This window comes from Heteronotia binoei, chromosome 12 (genome assembly GCF_032191835.1).
Source record: "Heteronotia binoei isolate CCM8104 ecotype False Entrance Well chromosome 12, APGP_CSIRO_Hbin_v1, whole genome shotgun sequence".
NCBI lineage: Eukaryota > Metazoa > Chordata > Lepidosauria > Squamata > Gekkonidae > Heteronotia > Heteronotia binoei.
The window spans coordinates 42202258-42221183 of NC_083234.1; the positions used below are offsets into that span (position 1 = coordinate 42202258).

General features: G+C 41.1%; 1 protein-coding gene across 2 annotated transcripts in view; it reads right to left on the minus strand.

Annotated features, from left to right (window-relative positions):
• Positions 1-18926, minus strand: part of SORBS3 (sorbin and SH3 domain containing 3) — a 90613-nt gene that overhangs the window by 38204 nt on the left and 33483 nt on the right. For both annotated transcript variants that reach the window (XM_060250744.1, XM_060250743.1), the window contains exons 3-5: positions 18189-18443; positions 1657-1774; positions 661-893 (exon numbers count right to left, since the gene is read on the minus strand). In XM_060250744.1, coding sequence (XP_060106727.1) covers positions 661-893; positions 1657-1774; positions 18189-18443 — 606 coding nt within the window. The remainder of the gene's footprint in view (positions 1-660; positions 894-1656; positions 1775-18188; positions 18444-18926) is intronic.

The following is an 18926-nucleotide window of genomic DNA, read 5'->3' on the forward strand; positions in this document are numbered from 1 at the left end:
TCCTGGAGCTTACAATAGGCCCTGAACTAAGAGCCCTGTAAATTCCAGGAGGACTGGCTACACCAGGGGTGTGTGGCCTAATATGCAAAGAAGTTCCAGGTACAAAAAAAGCCCTCCTAAGCTACATCTGTAAGAGTGTTCAAATTCTGCTTCAGATGGGAATCCTAGTTAGGTAAGGCTGACAAGGAAAGGGAAATGGAAGCTGTATTGGAGAGGCAATGAAGGAGGGCAAGGGAACATGCTGTCTTAGTGCTGGCCTCCTATTAGCAAAGTACTATTTTGTAGAGAGACAACATTACATCTGTTCCAAATCAGTGTGTTTTCTTATTTGTGGGACAGCTTTCATACTCTCAGTTCAAAATAAAAAAATGCCAAAATGTGTGTGGTATATGATTTTATAAAGATGATGCTCATGTAGGTCATTGGAAACATTGTTCATTTCAGTTCATGCACCCACAGCATTCCCTATTAATACAGATTTTGGATAAACTTAAGAGGTTTGCATCCAACTGCAGACCCAGTCCAGCTTTGATAGCTGGAGAGAAAGACCAAAACATTCTCAGCCCATCAGTATGGCTGCATACACAGAATTTAGACAAGAGGCCAAAAAGCTGAGATTCTCATATGCTCTTTTTACATTTATTCCATCTGTGCACTCACCGATCGTGAGGCAATGGGCATCCCAGACTCATCCACTGGTCCAATCCCATCATACTTCACCCAGCATTTTTCCTTTCTCCTGTCCTTCATCCAAGTGGCTGACCAGTTGGGTTGTATGGCACCATTTACAACTGGCCTTGTGGCTGGATCTGCTGGCCAGGGAACAGGTGCTGCTGCTTGAGATTTCAGTGGTTTAATTTCTTTAGCAGGCCAGGTTTGGTACCAGTTGCTTGCTGCAGAGAGATAAGAACAGTTTACAACAAGGATTAGACCAAAGGAGCCAGCTGTGCAGGGAGTAAGGGAACTGTGTTATTTCCTAGACTAGCAGCATGCCATGCTTGTGCGTTTCCCAGAGGCATCTGGTTGGTTGTTTCTTAAAAGGAATGTTGAGTTAGGCCAGAATTGCTTGGCCTGATTCAGCAACATAATTTTTATGTTCGTACAAGTCCTCAGAAGAAACAATATAGCAGGATATTCCAGGTATATTAATTCAGAGCAGGGAAGAATGGATTCTGGACAAACAAAAGCTACAGGCAACCCCTCTGAATTCTTCTAGGTATACTTAATATCTCAATAAGGGCGGACATTGGCTCCAGTTCTCTTCACACCCATCATCTGTACTGGGTAACCAGGAATACGTCCCACCTAACCTCTGAAGGGGGACATGGGGGTAGTAGAGACAAACAGAAATTTGCAAAGAAATGATATGATGAAACTGGACTGGACTCCGGTCCTCCCCCCCTCCCCCCACAGTAAACTCTCTTGCCAAAAGGTTATCTTGTAAGAACCTGTCAGCTTTTCTATAGGAGCACAGAGGCAGCCAAGCTTGGGGATTTTGAAGCTGCTTTCTATCAAACTCAGAGATGTCAGCAAAAGGACAACAGGATGATAAACAGGCAAAAGGCCACAATGTGTTTAATCTCTTTGCCAAGAAGAATCTTTTATCCCACTCCCACCCCCCCCCACCCCCCAAAAAAACATTTTGGCTGGAGTTACCAGACTTCCATTGGGCTGTTTTCCACGGTTGTGACATCCCATTGTTCACAGTGCGAGGACTTGTGTCATGGAACTCAAAATTCAGGGTGTTAGAGCCACAGTTACGAATCACAGGGACCTTCAGGGAACGGATACAACACAGCCGATTAGCACTGTGCTGCTGTTCTCTTCTTTCCAGTATATAACAGTTTAAAGACTAAAGTGTATTTAGACTAAAGTGTATTTAGTGTATCTCTTCCTTCAGAACTGGTCCCCAGATTCAATTTAAACACCATCCTTGGAAGATTCAATGGCACATACATGAATAAATTTGTCCTTCTCATCTTGGGGCAATAGACAATTTCTCCCACTATTTTTTTTCTATTACATTACTAAGCAATAAAAATGTGGGTTAAAACTGCTTTCTCTTGCTGATTTGTATCCAAACAGTTAAAGTAAAATACATGTGTGGAAATAATTCATGATTTACTCAGCTGAAGTCAAAATTAATATAAAAATAACATAAGCTACTTCTTCATGCTTTAGCCTATGCATTCTTACATGTTCTAATTTATGGTTGTGATAAGCTTGTCACAGTTTTAATACAGTATTCTGGATTAGGGCCCGATAAATTCAATTTTTATTGTATTAAAATTCTATGTGAGCCAAGTTAAAGGTAGTAAGGTAGCTTAGGAATTTCCCAGGAGTAATGTCATCCAGATAGCTATTGTTTTATTTTTCTTCCACCACAGCATGCAGCAGCAGTCAGAAACAAGCACTGGGGACTGGCAAGTCTAGCTGAAATGTATGCTTCTTGTTCCATATCATTGTTTGCACTTACATCATTGTGATCCCCAGTTCTGATTTGGAGGGCAAGCACAATGGCAAACTATCACAAACTGTGACTTTCTGTGAAAGCAGAAGAATTAGAGTATGTGAGAGGGAAGGATGAAATAGGCAAACTGTGGTTTGGTACTCCAAAATGCCTACCAAAATCTCATGAGGTAATCTCACAAGATGAAGTGGACTCTGAGTTCTGCGGATGCACTTGCCCTCTGAGTTCTGTGGCCTCCGGGGGAGGTGTTCTGTGCACATGGCAGGGAGCGTCAGGGCAACATAGGTGGTTTCTGGGTGGGGGGGGGGTTTGTCTGCTGCTGGGCTGCTCACTCCCAGACACACATTCCAGCCGCTGTCTATGACAGCGACCTCCTGCACTTGGTACTTCTGCTTGTCTGCCTGCCATTGGCAGAGTCTCTGACAGCAGGAGGGTGTGAGGGGATTGACGGCTTCTCCATGGTCCCGTGCGGGCCTGTCCCGCCCCCACCCCAACCTTGCCACCAGGCCAGGCTTCTCGTGTGCGCATGCCCAGCCTCACTTTTGTTTCCTCCCCATGTTGGTCGGACGCCTCTCCTTTGCCTTTGGTGGTCTGCCCATCATTGGCTCCGTTCTCTGGTTGGGGGTGGGTTGGGGATGGCTATCAGCCTCTCTGGGGCCTCCTCTCCCCATCCCTGACTGTCATGAGCTGTGGCGAATGTGCCAGGACTGGCCAATGGGGGGGGGGTGAGCTGGCCCTCCCCTCTGGCTGCCTCCACCTCCCTTGCATGCCTATGCCAGCAGCGTTGCCATGGCGACTGTCTTCCTCACGGCAAGCTATGCCTTTCCCCTCCCCACGCTCCAGCATGCCAAAGTCCTCAGGAAGTCTACTATTGGCACGGCAGTTACACCATGGCCAGCCACCACATATGTCTGGATTGGGCTGTTAGCCTACTATTCTTTGAGCTTATGTATTTTTAAAGAGAAAAAATTCAGATAAACCAAACAATTCCTTGCTGGCAGGATCTTCTTTTCGTCAAGCCAACAACAAATTTCAGAGGAGTAACCATATCAATCTGTTGCAGCCAAAACAACAGAGTCTTGAGGCATGTTAAATGACAACAAATTAACTGAGGTAGACACTTTAAAGCACTGTAGCTTAGGCTACTTTTTCAGATGTGTGAACATTCACTGGTCTGAATCTCTTATTTTTTAATGACATGTTTTCTCCAAAAAGCACAGATGTTTTCTCTCATTTTTACCACACAGCCCTTCCTTCTATGATGTGTGTATGACCAACGGTTCTTACAGAAAAGTAAGAGAAATATGCATGTTAAACTGATACTACCAATCTCACAAACTTTATTATGTGTGAATGAATCATAAACAATATGTTGATTTTTATGGGCTATTCTACCATTTGAAAGATACTATGACATCTCGATTTGTTTTCATATGGTATGGTGTGTAGATCACATAACTGTTTTCTGGTTGCCTCTGCAGTCTCTTCCTTAAAAGACTCTGGTACTTGGTTATCTCATTGCTTTGCCACTCAAGATTTCAGTTTCTTTTGTTAAGGAAACAGAGTAGCACCTTTAAAACCAAATAATGCTTCACTTAAAGAGCATGAGTTTTTGTAGGGTATTATGAACTCTCCCTAGTAGATAAAATGACTAAATTGACACTATCGTACTTTGGTTGCATTATGAGAAGACAAGAGTCACTAATACTAGGAAAAGATGAAGGCGGTAAAAAAAGAGGAAGACCCAACATGACTTAAAGCAGGGGTCCAGTACTGGTCTGCAGCCTGTTAGCAACCAGGCCACTCAGCCACACCACCATGCCCTCACCACAGTGCTACGAAGCCTCGTCCCCCCGCCCCCCACAGTGCCTCCTCCCCCCTCCATTTTTACAACTTTAAGACCCGGGAAGGAGAGGTGGAGTGCCTCCCAGGCTCTTTAAAGGCTGACACCCCTCCACACTGATCAGCTGATCGGCAGGGAAAACTGCGGCGGGGGCGAGCAACCTGCTGAAAAAGCGGTGCTGCCCTTGCCTCCTCCCCACTTTCTTCCTGGGCATGGGAAGGAAGTGGGGAGGAGGTAAGGGCAGCACCGCTTTTTCAGTGGGTCACTTGCCGCCGCTGCAGTAACCCCTACCGATCATCTGATTGGTGGTGGGGTCAGCCTTTAAAGGGCCTAGGAGGTGCTTCACTGCCCCTTCCCGGGCCTTAAAGTTGTGAAAACGGAATGGGGGGAGGCACCACAGGGGGGGCGGGGGGGGGAGGCCGAATTCAGTGCCCCTACCCTGCCAGCTCTGGGGCTGCGATGGGCAGGCTGGCTCTGGGGCTGGTCCCTGATGCCAAAAAGGTTGGGAGCCATTGACAAAGGAAGCCACGGCCCTCAGTTTGCAAGAGCAAGGCTGTTAACATCAAGGGAGCGTGGGATATTAATATGATTAAATAAATAAGATTAAATGAACAATAGGACATTAGGGAAGTTATTCAGCCATAGGGTCACCTTAAATCACAAGCAACTTGATGAAACTTAACACACACATCTACTTCAGGGATTCTCAGTTTTGTTAAGCCAGTGGGCACTTGGAATTTTGAGAATGGGAATTAGGTTATATCAGGGTGCTAAAGAGAGCTGAGTATTCTCCTACAACAGAGGCAACTGTTTTTGAATGGGTACTTCCTATATACACAAAGGGGATACTTTCTGGGTTCTTTTGAAACATTTCTAAAGGTGGGCACAAACTGGGAAAACGTGGTTTGGTTCATGACATGCTCAGTTCGCAAACCACAAGCTTATAGCTGCCAAATAAACCATTTCCATTCATGAGGTTTGTGACATGATAGAATGCACCCCCCCCCCCTCAAGCATGCTAGAGATACTCCAGGATCTCCAACTGACTCTCTATCTGCCCTCCAAGTTTAGTGAGGATTGAAAAGTGATTTCTGGGAAGATGAGAGGAGCATGACCAGGAGGTCCAGGAGTGTATAGAACAGACTCTGTGCAAGCCAAGCACATTAGACTTGCAGGGTACCTCGCCCTGATACTCCTCTACTTGACCTCCAAGTTATGTGTAGATTAAATTTCAGGGGTCCAAGTTATGACCCCTCCCAAAGAAGATGCCCTCAGGAAAGTGCTTTTGGGGGAATGTCAACCACAGGTTCAAGCACACATCAAATGCACAGGGAATCTACTGGTTTTTCCAAGGCAGGAGAATTCTTCCCTGTCCTTTGCTTTGAAGTTGCTTTGAAGCTTGGTAAACCTTTTGTTTGAGTGGAGACAATTCACAAACTGCTATGGACAGCTTCAAAATTAGTGGAAAGGCTGACCTGCCTTGAACTTCAGTTCGCAAACATTGAACCAGCTGAAATTCATCATGAATTTTGTGGGCCAGTTTGTGTGGGGGGTTGTGCCCATCCCTAAGCATTTCCCGCTTTTTAGTATGGAGAAGAGATGCGTTGTCAAATAAACAAATGGGCACCAGGAAGCTCATGAGGGAACACAAGGGGATGAACAGATACTACATGGGGGATCACTAATCTGGCCAATGTGAGCTGTTAGAAAGAGAAGAGGACAAAGTCCCATTGCCCAATTTGAGAACTGGGTCTCCCGTAGCGCAAATCAGCCATGGCCAGGCTATTAGATGTGATGAGTTTGTCCCCATTCATATAGAAAGTGGAGAGCAATTGTTTTTAAATGGAAAGGAATCAAAGGTAGCAAAATTATCCCCCTTTATTTTTGTTGCTCTCCATTATTTGAAGAACTTTTCTTCCTAAACCTACTCACTTCCAGTATGGAAGCTGGGCTGGAAGAAAAATGCGCAGTGAGATATAGTAAGAAGGAAGACATTTACCATCCATTACCCCTCACACAGTCCTTTTCTTGTAAAAATTAGACTGATGTGTAGCTGCTTGTTATATGGATGTACAGGACAGACACATGAATAAACAAACATGGCTGCCCCCAGCCAAGGGTTGCCAACTCTGGGTTGGGAAATTCCTGAAATTCCCCCAAATTCCTTCTCCGTATGGAGATAGGTGGCCTTTGCAGACATTACATCCAAATTACTTCCTAAAGAAAAGCTAGAAAAGAAATCTAACACCTCAATGCCATGATTTGAGTACCTTCAAGTTTTACACTTGCTAGACAACCCGAAAATCAAAACAGGAATGAAACGCCCACACGCAGCATTTGAAGCACTAGTCATGCAACCCAAGACACAGAAAAAAAGAATTATCTCCAAAATTTACCAAATTTTACTCCTCCTAACATTAAAGATGGTGGCTAAACGTAAAAACTGTGTTGTAATAGGTGGTTTTAACTACCTGCAGATTGATTGGATCAATATGTATTCAGGTCAAGAGAAAGCGATTGAGTTTCTAGACGCTCTCAATGACTGTGCTATGGAGCAGATGGTCACAGAACCTACCAGGGGTGGGGCAATCCTGGATTTGGTCCTAAGTAATGCCCAAGACTTGGTGAGAAATGTAAAAGTGATTGCACCGCTTGGAAGCAGTGACCATAACGTTATTGATTTCACCATTTGTATAAATAGGGAGTTGCCCCAAAAGACCAGCACAACCACGTTTAACTTTAAAAGGGGTAAATTCTCTGAGATGAGGAGGCATGTGAAGAGGAAAATGAAAGGAAAGGTAAATACAGTCAAAACCCTTGGGGAAGCTTGGAGGCTATTTAAAACTACAATCCTAGAAGCTCAGATAAAATATATGCCACAAGTTAGGAAAGGCACAAACAGGCCTGCATGGTTAACAAACAAAGTAATGGAGAGTTTCCGGAAGATGGCGGAGTGACGCAAAGCTCCTTTCCCCGTCTCGGGAGGGAACTTTGTTTGTGGGGTAATCGAGGGGGCTTCCCGGCCGGGAAGTACCTCTTAAGGAGCTGTCTGGAGACGCTCCGAAGCCTGGGGGGCTTTCTGGACGTGGGGGAGGAACGGAGGTTCCTCACTCAGTGCCAGTTTTCCCCCTGGCCGATACCCCAGCAACACCTCGGTGCCTAACTGTGCCGCCGGGAAAGGGAGATTGGAGAGGAACCTTAACTCCCTCAAGTGCACCCCGTAGCGTTTTTTTCCTACCTGGGTCGTCCCACCCTTGGAATGCGAATGGTGCAGCTCATGGCGATGGCGAGAAGAAAATAAAGCTGGTAAGCGGTTTGTGTGCTGCACAGGCTGATAGGGAGCGGAGCCGCGGCGTGTGGGCATCGGTGGAGGACGTGAATGGCTGAGGAGGCGGGCGGCTTGGCAGCTTAGCGGCGACTGAATGAGCGATCGTTTTGAGGGGAAACAACAAAGAGCTTGGCTGTGATCAAAGAATATTGGCAGAAGGAAGACAGGGGGAAGTAGGGGGTTGAGAAGCGATTCTTCTTTTCCTGTCTCTGAGACATTAAAAGTGGCTGTCAGTCCGTGACCGATGTGAGAACTGTGATCTGAGTTAGGAGAGAGGAAGCTGTCGGTAATGGCGGACGGGAGCTGAAGTTCTCCTTCAGGAGGCCGGACGTGGAAGACGCAGGCGGCGCTGGTGGTGAGCTGAGACAGAAACTTTCTGAGTGCGTTTGATGATCTTAACTCCCCCCCCCCTTCGCTTGTCCACCTCTGGTTTTCTTTATTTTTTTCTGCCTTTCATCTGCGTTGTCGCTGGAGCCTTATTTTTCTTTTGTTATTTTACTTTTCACCTTGTTGAAGAGGATGGGTTTTGTTTACGCAAATACCTATTTTTGGGATAATTAATCGTTGGTATCAGCTCAAAGGGTAGAGTAGTGGTTCTTAGCAGCTTTTGCTGCGGCTGCTCTCTATTGAAGATTGTGGTTTTTAAATTTATAACTATTGGAAACGGATTAGGCACTATATCTGGATCTTTGAAACCTTCCTTCTTGGAGTATAAGAGACTGGAACTTTTGGACTCTAGAAAACATTTTCCTTTTCATCTTTCAAAATGTGGGGATTTATTAGGGCTAAAACTAGAACTTGGCTTTTAGAACACTGAAGACAGCTAAAAATCTATTTGACACTAAGACACTAAGACATTAAAATTGGACACTAAGCTACCAAGACAATATTAAGATCCTGAAACAGTTAAGTAACAAGAGAGGGAAGAAAGAAGGAAGAAGAAGGAGCAGAGAAGATAAGGAACAGAGAAGATAAGACTGTGTAAATACTTATGTTGATTATTTCTTGACTCAGAACTGTAATTTTTGAGTTATTTACTTATTCACTTACTATAAATAATTCTAGGGCTAAATTTTGATAGGTAATCCCTAATGCATTAATGAAATGAATTGATTTAATATCTGATACCTAATAATTGATTGAATTATTGACTGAGCTCAAAGAATTATTGATTTTATAGAATTGCTGTATTACTTATTGAGCATTTTTATTGGATCCCAGATAAGCTTGAATCACTGACTGAGCTTAAGAAGTTATTTAGCTGAATATTGATTATTGATAGTCTTTCCGCTTATTGATATATTGAGCTGTTGAAAATTACAAATTGGGTCAGTTTATAAGGTTAGTGACAGTAGCATCATTATGACGGAAACAAAGATTAAAAAATACCTACAAGGTACTCCTCCGGCAGGGGGAAGTAAGGTGCAAGCCGCTGTCAACCAAGACGCGTTGGAAAAATTACAGAGTACAGTTACTGCTGGATTTAAACAGAACCAAGATGCTTTAGATGGACTGAAAACAGACTTGATGACTCAAATCAGGAAAACCAATGATCAATTGGCAGAATTTCAAAAGCAGCTGTTGGCCAATACACAACAAGTTCATGGTTTGACAGCTAAAGTTGAGAGAATGGAAGATCGGGAGAAGCGCACAATCAATACGGTTAGAGAAAACCAAACAGGATTGATGCAGCTAGAAGAACGGGTGATGAGGCTCGAAATGGAGAAAGCTTCAACTATTCTTCGCTTTCAAAATCTACCAGAAGAAAAGGAGGAAGATATAATTAGTAAAATTAGAGACATCTTAATTATTGATGATGAAGAACTATTGGAAGAAGGTCCAAGAGATATTCTTTGGGCCAAAAGAGTTTCTTCGAGCTACATAAGGAAATTCAAACTTCCCAGAGAAGTTCAAGTAAAGTTCGCCCGTCCAGAAACTGTGGAAAGGATTCTGCGGAAGGCAAGAGATTATGAAATGAATTGGAAGGGAACGAAGATCAAAGTACTGAAAGAGATACCCTGGAGTGTCCGACAGAGGAGATTCAAGTTCAGGAAATTGTCTACTTGGTTAATGAAGCAAGAAATTCAATTTAGATGGCTTGTCCCGCAAGGTCTTTTCTTTACATTTCAAACTAAGAGATACAATATTACTACTGAGGCAAAGATGGAAGAATTTTGTGATGAGTTTGTGAAGCGAAATGGATCTGAATCGGGAGACGAACAGGAGGTAGAAGGAGCTAAGAAGTTCACTGATGATAAGTCTCCCAAAAAGAAACCTGAGAAGATCAAAACCAGGCTCCAGACTAAGAAGGACTCAGCCATGATATCGGATAGTATTCACTCACCAAAATGAATTCTAAGATGGAAACTAAAATACTCTCTTTGAACGTCAACGGATTAAATGAACCCGGGAAGAGGAAGAGAACTTTTCTGCAATTGAAAAAATCTGGCGCCCACATTATCTGTCTACAAGAAACGCATATTAGGAAAGACAATGTGAAGTATTTGGAAAATAAGAAATTGGGTACTTTATATGCTTCATGTGATCCTTTTAAAAAGAAGAAAGGGGTAGCTATTTTTGTTCCTCATCATATTAAGTCGAGCTGCCTATTTTCGGATGAACAAGGAAGAATCATCATAGTCGAGTTGGAGTTAAATGGACTTAAAACAATCCTTGGAAACATTTATGCCCCTAACGAAAATCAAGAAAAATTTTATCAAGTATTGTGCACGAAACTTAGGGAATTCAATTCAGATAGGTACTGCATAGTTGGCGATTATAATGCGATATTTGATATCAAAATGGATAAAAAATATGACGACCCTCAAAAAAAGAAGAAGAATCGGAATTTACTACCTAATTCTTTTTTGACGCTGGCTGAAGAATTAAACTTAGTAGATGCCTGGAGAACAAAGAACCCGAACACGACAGATTTTACTTTTTATTCACATTCACATAAATCTTGGTCCAGAATAGATATGACCTGGGTATCCTTGAGTATGATTCTGTCAGTTAACCAAGTTGATATCCTCCCTCAGTCATATGCTGATCACAACCCAATTTTGTTATCTTTACAGGAGCAATCAAGAAATCCTCGATGGTCTCTCAATTTGCAAATTTTAAAAGAAACTCAATTTCTGGAAGTAGCTAAAAAAGAGATTCAGGAATTTTTTAAACTCAACTTGGAGAAAGACACGAAGATCCCAGTTATTTGGGACGCATTCAAGGCCTTCTTTAGAGGAGTCGCCATCCGTTACTCAAAGAGGAGGAAGAGAGAACAAAGAAAATCTTACAATGAACTTGTAACAAAATTGAAATACTATGAGAAACAACAGAAAACTGGGAATCCAAGAGAGGTGAAGGCCAGAATTACTTTTATCCAACATCAGATAAATATTCTTTTAGCAGAAGAAATGGAGAAAAAACTAAAATGGACAAGACAAAACTATTTTGAAAATGCTAACAAAGTGAGTAGATGGTTGGCTTACAAATTAAGGAAGGAAAAGGAGAAGAAGATCATAAAAATGTTGAAAAATGATGCCAAGGAGGAGGTGTTTCAAAATTTTCAAATGAAAGATATTATTCAAAACTTTTATAGGAATCTGTACAAAAGGAAGAGATTGAACAATTCAAGCAAGAAAATTATATTAAAGGAGTCGAAATGAAACAATTAACAAGGGAACAGCAAGCAAGTTTGGAGAGCCCAATCTCAATGCAGGAATTGGTTGATGTAATTAAAACCCAAAAAAGTAACAAGACCCCAGGTCCAGATGGACTTCCGATTGAGTTTTTTAGAGCCTTTGAAGATTTGTTATTGCTGCCCTTTAAGAAGGTAATTGAGAATGTCTATCATTCAGGCGAGACTCCAGATTCTTGGAAAGAAGCGCTTATTACTCTCATTCACAAAGAAGGCACCGACCCATCAGAAATTAAAAATTATAGACCAATTTCACTTTTAAATAGTGATTATAAGATTTTTGCAACAATTTTAGCGAATAGATTGAAGAAGGTGATTACCGACTTAATTCATGAGGATCAAACGGGTTTCGTCCCAGGACGACTAATGAATCAGAATGTGAGGCTACTTTTAAATGTGATTGAATATTACAGAGATCACCCGGACAAAGAATTTGCTGCTATTTTTGTGGATGCAGAAAAGGCTTTTGATAATGTTAATTGGAATTTCACCAAAGTGACATTGGATGCGATTGGTTGTGGTGATAGGTACCGCAGAATGGTCGAAGCGATTTACTCAAAGCAGAATGCGAGAGTGAGTTTTAATGGAGTGATGTCTGATTTAGTAGAAATACAACAAGGCACTAGACAGGGATGCCCGTTATCCCCATTGCTTTTTATCTTGACGTTAGAACCTTTAATAAAGAAGATTAGAGAAGACAACAAAATTCAAGGAACCAGAATTAATAACGTGGAATTTAAGTCTTTGGCGTTTGCGGACGATTTAGTATTTATCTTGGAACAACCCATCTCTTCGATAGTCCCTCTGAAGCAAAGACTACGAGAATTTGGAGAAGTATCTGGTTTCAAACTGAATGTGTCTAAGACAAAAATTTTAATGAAAAATATGGAGAAAATTCAAGTTGAATCTTTAGAACAGCTTTCAGGATTTAAGCAAGAAAAAAAGATAAAATACCTTGGAATTTATTTGACGAATGATTTAAAGACTTTGTACAGAGACAATTATGAAAAAATATTGAAAGAAATACGGGATGATCTAACTAACTGGAAAGATCTCCATATTTCGCTCTTAGGTAGAGTTGCTACAATAAAGATGAACATTCTTCCAAGGATCTTATTTCTCTTCCAAACAATCCCAATCACCTTACCCAAACTATTTTTCCAGAAACTTAACTCTATGATCAAGTTGTTTATCTGGCAAGGGAAAAAGGCCAGAATAAAATTGAAAATTTCACAAGACAGCAAATCAAGAGGTGGTCTTGCTCTCCCAGATTGGAATCTTTACTATAAGGCTTGTTGTATTGCATGGTTAAGGGATTGGTGTAAGCTAGATAATAAGAGGCTAATGACTATTGAAGGCGTAGGTTTGGGAGAAGGCTGGCACAATTATATGTGGTATCACACTCCTGTAAAAACTGGACGCTTTTTCAGACACGAAATAAGAAGATCCTTGTATAAGATTTGGGATGAAATTAAGCTGATGTATACTTATACTCCAAAGTGGCTATCTCCGATAGAAGCTCTGACTCACCCCAACTTGTATAATTGGGATAACCCACAAGATTATGCCTATTTGTTGAATAGCCAAAATGATTTGATTGAGGAAGAACTATCTAAGTTAAATTGGTGGCTCCAGTGTCAACTCAAATCAAGATTTCAGAAAGACAAAGAAAGGGGCTTTTCGAATAAACCAATTGAATTAGATCTTATCTTAGAGTCCAAGCAGAAGATAATTTCTAAAACGTATGATTGGCTACTTCAAGTTAAGATGCAGGATGAAGTTGTAAAAGAAGCTTGGATCCGCTGGCTTAAGGATTTTGGCTATAATATTGATCTGGATGAATGGGAAAAATTATGGAAACAGAATTTAAAACTAATAAAGCCAACTAATCTCAAAGAAAATCTATATAAAATGGTATATAGATGGTATCTTACACCAAATAGACTGGCCAAAATTTACCCCACATACTCTAATAAATGTTGGAAATGCCAAGAAGTTGAAGGATCGTTGTTCCATATATGGTGGCAATGCAAAGAAGCCAGGAAATATTGGGCTCAAGTTAATATTTGGATTCAAAAAATCTTGAAAATACAAGTTAAGCATGTGCCAGAATTGTATCTTCTGAATATCTGTAGGCAAAATTTGCCTACGACCAAACTGAAAGTGTTACTGTATATAGTTACCATTGCTAGAACTTTGTATGCCAAGTATTGGAAAAATGATAGAATCCCGAACAGAGACGAATTCATTAATAAGCTGTTGGAAGTCGCTGAATCTGATCTAATGTCCACAAGATTAAGACAGGGTAATGTGCAAAAATGTCAGGAGGAATGGGACCCCATTTATAAATGGGTCAAAAGTAGAGGCTTCGACATGGAGTAGCTAGAATTTTTTTTTTTCCTTTCAAATCCTCTCCAGCCCCCAGTGTGTATGATTGGGATGTAGTGGTAGACGTTAGACATAGATGTGTTTTTGACTGTATGGCGCGCCCAAGCGTCTAAGGTGTTTGGAATGTATCTTTTTCGTATGATTAATGTTGATTGTATTTGTTCGTTCTTTATTCTTTCTTTTCTTTGTATGTCCATCTTTTCTTAATAAAAAATTTCATATATTGAAAAAAACAAACAAACAAAGTAATGGAAACTGTAAAAGGTAAGAAGGACTCTTTTAAGTGGTAGAAAGCTAGTCCAAGTGAGATTAATAAAAGGGAACACAGGCTGTGGCAAATCAAATGCAAGACTGTGATCAGGCAGGCAAAAAGGGACTATGAGGAGCATATTGCAAAAAACATAAAGACCAACAATAAAAATTTCTTCAAATATATTAGAAGCAGGAAACCAGCCAGGGAGGCAGTGGGGCCCTTGGATGACCAAGTGGTCAAAGGGTTACTGAAGGAGGATAGGGAAATGGCTGAGAAGTTGACTGCATTTTTTGCCTCTGTCTTCACTGTGGAAGATGAGAAGTGTTTGCCCACTCCAGAACCACTAATTTTGGAAGGGGTGTTGAAAACCTGAGTCAGATTGAGGTGACAAGAGAGGAGGTCCTACAACTGACTGACAAATTAAAAACTAATAAGTCACCAGGTTCGGATGGCATACATCCAAGAGTTTTGAATGAACTCAAAGTTGAACTTGTGGATCTCCTGACAAAAATATGTAATCTTTCATTGAAATCTGCCTCTGTTCCTAAGGACTGGAAGGTAGCAAATATCAGTCCCATCTTTAAAAAGGGTTCCAGAGGAGATCCGGGAAATTACAGGCCAGTCAGTCCGGGAAAGTTGGTAGAAAGCATTATCAAGGACAGAATGAGTAGGCACATTGATGAACACAAGTTATTGAGGCTCAGCATGGGTTCTGTAAGGGAAGATCTTGCCTCACTAACCTGTTACATACAGTTCTTTGAGGGGGTGAACAAACATGTGGACAAAGGGGACCCAATAGATGTTGTTTACCTTGACTTCCAGAAAGCTTTTGATAAAGTTCCTCATTTGGAAAAATACATTAAAACTGAAGGAATAAGAAAAGAACAAACAGAAATGGAAATAGTTCTGCTTGGAGATAATGAAAAATTAATTTCAAAACTATATAAACTGCTTCTGAAATGGTCTACAGAAGATGAAGTAGTGAAATCTCAAATGATTAAGTGGGCAATTAATGTAAATAAAGAAATACAGATGGAAACTTGGGAATATCTTTGGAAGAATTCTATAAAGCTTTCAACATGTCATAGTATTAAAGAGAACTGTTTTAAAATGATGTATAGATGGTATATAACTCCTAAAAAGTTGGCAAAGATGAACAATAAGATGCCAGATAGATGTTGGAAGTGTAAAAAACATGAAGGTTCTTTTACCATATGTGGTGGACTTGTGAAGGAGCAAAAAAGTATTGGCAGATGATTCAACAAGAAATATCTAGGATCTTGGAATATGAAATTAAGAAAGTTGCAGAGACTTTTCTGTTGGGATTATATATGGAAAAATTTCCAAAAGAAAATAGAACTGTAATTTGGTACTTGTTCTCAGCTGCTAGGACATTGTATGCGCAGTTGTGGAAGCAAGAAAGAATACCAGAGAAATGGGATTGGATTATAAAAGTTATAACATGGAGTGAAATGGACAAATTGACAAGAATTTTAAGAGACTATGATCTAGAAACTTTTAAGTTAGAGTGGAAGAAGTTTAGAAGTTATATAGAAAAAGAGTGGAAAATAAAAGGACATTGGACAATTTTTGATAATGATTAAGTCTTAAAAGAAAGAAAAATAGAAATTTTTGTTTTATTAGTTAAGGGTACCTTTAAATATTAGTATTTTAAGTATACAACACCGGCGGGGGTCAAGTAATGGGGGGAGGAGGGGTTAGAAAAGTAATATATGAGATAGATAAAAAGAAGTAATTAATAATGCAATAATTAATTGTTACCATATGTTACTGGAATAAAATTGTTTTAAATTGATAAAGTTCCTCATCAAAGGCTCCTTAGTAAGCTCGAGAGTCAAGGAGTAAAAGGACAGGTCCTCTTGTGGATCAAAAACTGGCTAATTAATAGGAAGCAGAGAGTGAATATAAATGGGCAGTTTTCGCAGTGGAGGATGGTAAACAGTGAGGTGCCGCAGGGCTCAGTACTGGGTCCCATGCTCTTGAACTCGTTCATTAATGATTTGGAGTTGGGAGTAAGCAGTGAAGTGGCCAAGTTTGCAGATGACACTAAATTGTTCAGGGTGGTGAGAACCAGAGAGGATTGTGAGGCACTCCAAAGGGATCTGTTGAGGCTGGGTGAGTGGGCATCAATGTGGCAAATGAGGTTCAATGTGGCCATGTGCAAAGTAATGCACATTGGGGCCAAGAATCCCAGCTACAAATACAAGTTGATGGGTTGTGAACTGGCAGAGACTGGCCAAGAGAGAGATCTTGGGGTCATGGTAGATAACTCACTGAAAATGTCAAGATAGTGTGCGATTGCAATAAAAAAGGCCAACACCATGCTGGGAATTATTAGGAAGGGAACTGAAAACAAATCAGCCAGTATCATAATGCCCCTGTATAAATTGATGGTGCATTCTCATTTAGAATATTGTGTACAATTCTGGTCACCGCACCTCAAAAAGGATATTATAGCATTGGAAAAAGTCCAGAAAAGGGCAACTAGAACGATTAAAGGTTTGGAACACTTTCCCTATGAAGAAAGGTTAAAACGCTTGGGGCTCTTTAGCTTGCAGAAACATCGACTGACATGATAGAGGTTTACAAGATTATGCATGGGATGGAGAAAATAGAGAAATAAGTATTTTTCTCCCTTTCTCACAATACAAGAACTCATGGGCATTCAATGAAATTGCTGAGCAGTCAGGTTAAAAGGAAGTACTTCTTCATCCAAAGGGTGATTAACATGTGGAATTCACTGCCACAGGAGGTGGTGGTGGCTACAAGCATAGCCAGCTTCAAGAGGGGACTGGATAAAAATATGGAGCAGTGGTCCATTAGTGGCTACTAGCCACAGTGTGTGTGTGTGTGTGTGTGTGTGTGTGTGTGTGTATATATATATATATATATACACACACACACACACACACACACACTGTGGCTAGTAGCCACTAATGGACCACTGCTCCATATATATATATATATATTTGGCCACTGTGTGCCACAGAGTGTTGGACTGGATGTGCCATTGGCCTGATCCAACATGGCTTCTCTTATGTACGCACTCCTGGCATAAAGAATGCAAGACGCAGCTAACACTTACTCAATGGGAGACAACCTGGTTGATGGGGGCATTCCAAACCAAATCCCTAAACATCTTCCAGCAAAATTTTAAAACATTATCCAGATGGTACCATACCCCTGTCAAACTTGTGCACATGATTCCTAACTACTCACCTCTTTGCTGGAGGGGATGTGGTACAGTAGCGAATTACATCCACTGCTGGTGGGACTGCCCAACAATCCAAAAGTTCTGGGCAACAATTATACACCACATACTTAACCTGACAGGGATCTTGCTTCAGATGGACCTGCTGTTGATCCTCCTTAACCACTGGCAGGCTGCCAAAATACCTGAACACAAACAACCCGTCTCAACAACCCTCCTAACTGTGGCCAAGTTAGTCATTCAGAACTAGAAAAGTTCCACAACCCTGACCGCTGACAGTTGGCTCTCCAAGATCTGGGACCACCTGATCTTGGACAAGATCACCTCTGATCTGGAACAAACAGACCCGTATGAATCCTATTTAAAATTTGTGGCCAAATGGTGCCCGATCTTAGAAAAAATAGACTCAGAACCCTGATAATGCTACCCCCTCCAATAGGAATACAATATATAGAGAAATACTGCTTCTGTAACCCCTCCTTTTTCCCCTTCTTTTTTGTAGTACCAAGGTGTGTCTTCAATTCCTCCTAAACCAGTATATCTTTATCTAATGAGTGTATCACCTGTTTGTTGTTATCTATGATTTTGTCTTCTTGTTTAAGTTGTCTTGTTAAAGCTAATTTTGTACTTTAACTGACAACGATATCTTCATGACTTTATACTGTTACAAATCACAATAAAAACTTGTTTATTTAAAAAAAAAGATTTGGGAAATGGAGAGACCTCAATGGAGTATAATGTCATGCAGTCACCCCTCCAAAGCAACCATTTCCTCCAGGAGAACTAATGCTTGTATCTGTAGAGCAGTTGTAATTCTAGGAGATGTCCAGGACCCACCTAGATGTTAGCAACCCTACTCCCGCCATGTTATTTTAGCTGCCAGTTTCTCTCTCTCTCACTCTCTCTCTCTCTCACACACACACACATTGGTACACACACTATTTCTGAACATATTAAAGTCTCTGGAGCCCACTCACTCTGCGACGTAAGGGAGCCCATGCAGTCTGTGGAGTAGATGTTGCCCTAGGGGATATTGGGCTCATGCTGTTGTTAATAGATGGCCTTTTCTGGAGGTGTGAAGGGATAAAGTCATCCAGGTTGAGGTCCAGAGTTGCCCCAGTTTCTCCAGCTCTGGAGTGAGTTGACAGAGAGGTGAGTCTGGGCTGTCCTTCATGGGAAGGAGAGGAATGGTTGCCATTGATATGAAGACTCTGCTCTGTGTAGAATGTGCCCTGGAGAAGAAAGGAAAAGAGATGAAGGTTAGATAACTGAAAAGAGAAAGTATTTAGATCAGGGGTGTCAAGCATAAGGCCCAGGAGCCAGAGCCAGCCTGTCCAGGAAGCAACTGGTATGTATGGAAATGTATGGTACTCTCCCTTTTATGGTATCACTTGGGAAAAAAACCCATAGTCCTGCAAATGATTAAATGTGTTTATCGGAGCTTTTGGGGATTCCCCAGTATATCAATTGCTTTCACTGCTAGGAATCAATTGATTTTGTTTGTATTTTGAGTAACAAATAATATTGGTAATTGGGTTTGCCTGTGTCCTTTATAAAGTTTATATCTCTATTACCTGGCATTACATTTTAAGCACACATGGCCCCACCCAACAAAGTTACAATTATGTCAGATCTGGCACTCATAACAAATTAGTTTGACACCTCTAATTTAGACATTTTTATCTAGGCCTGGTGCTTACAAACCTAGTGCCACT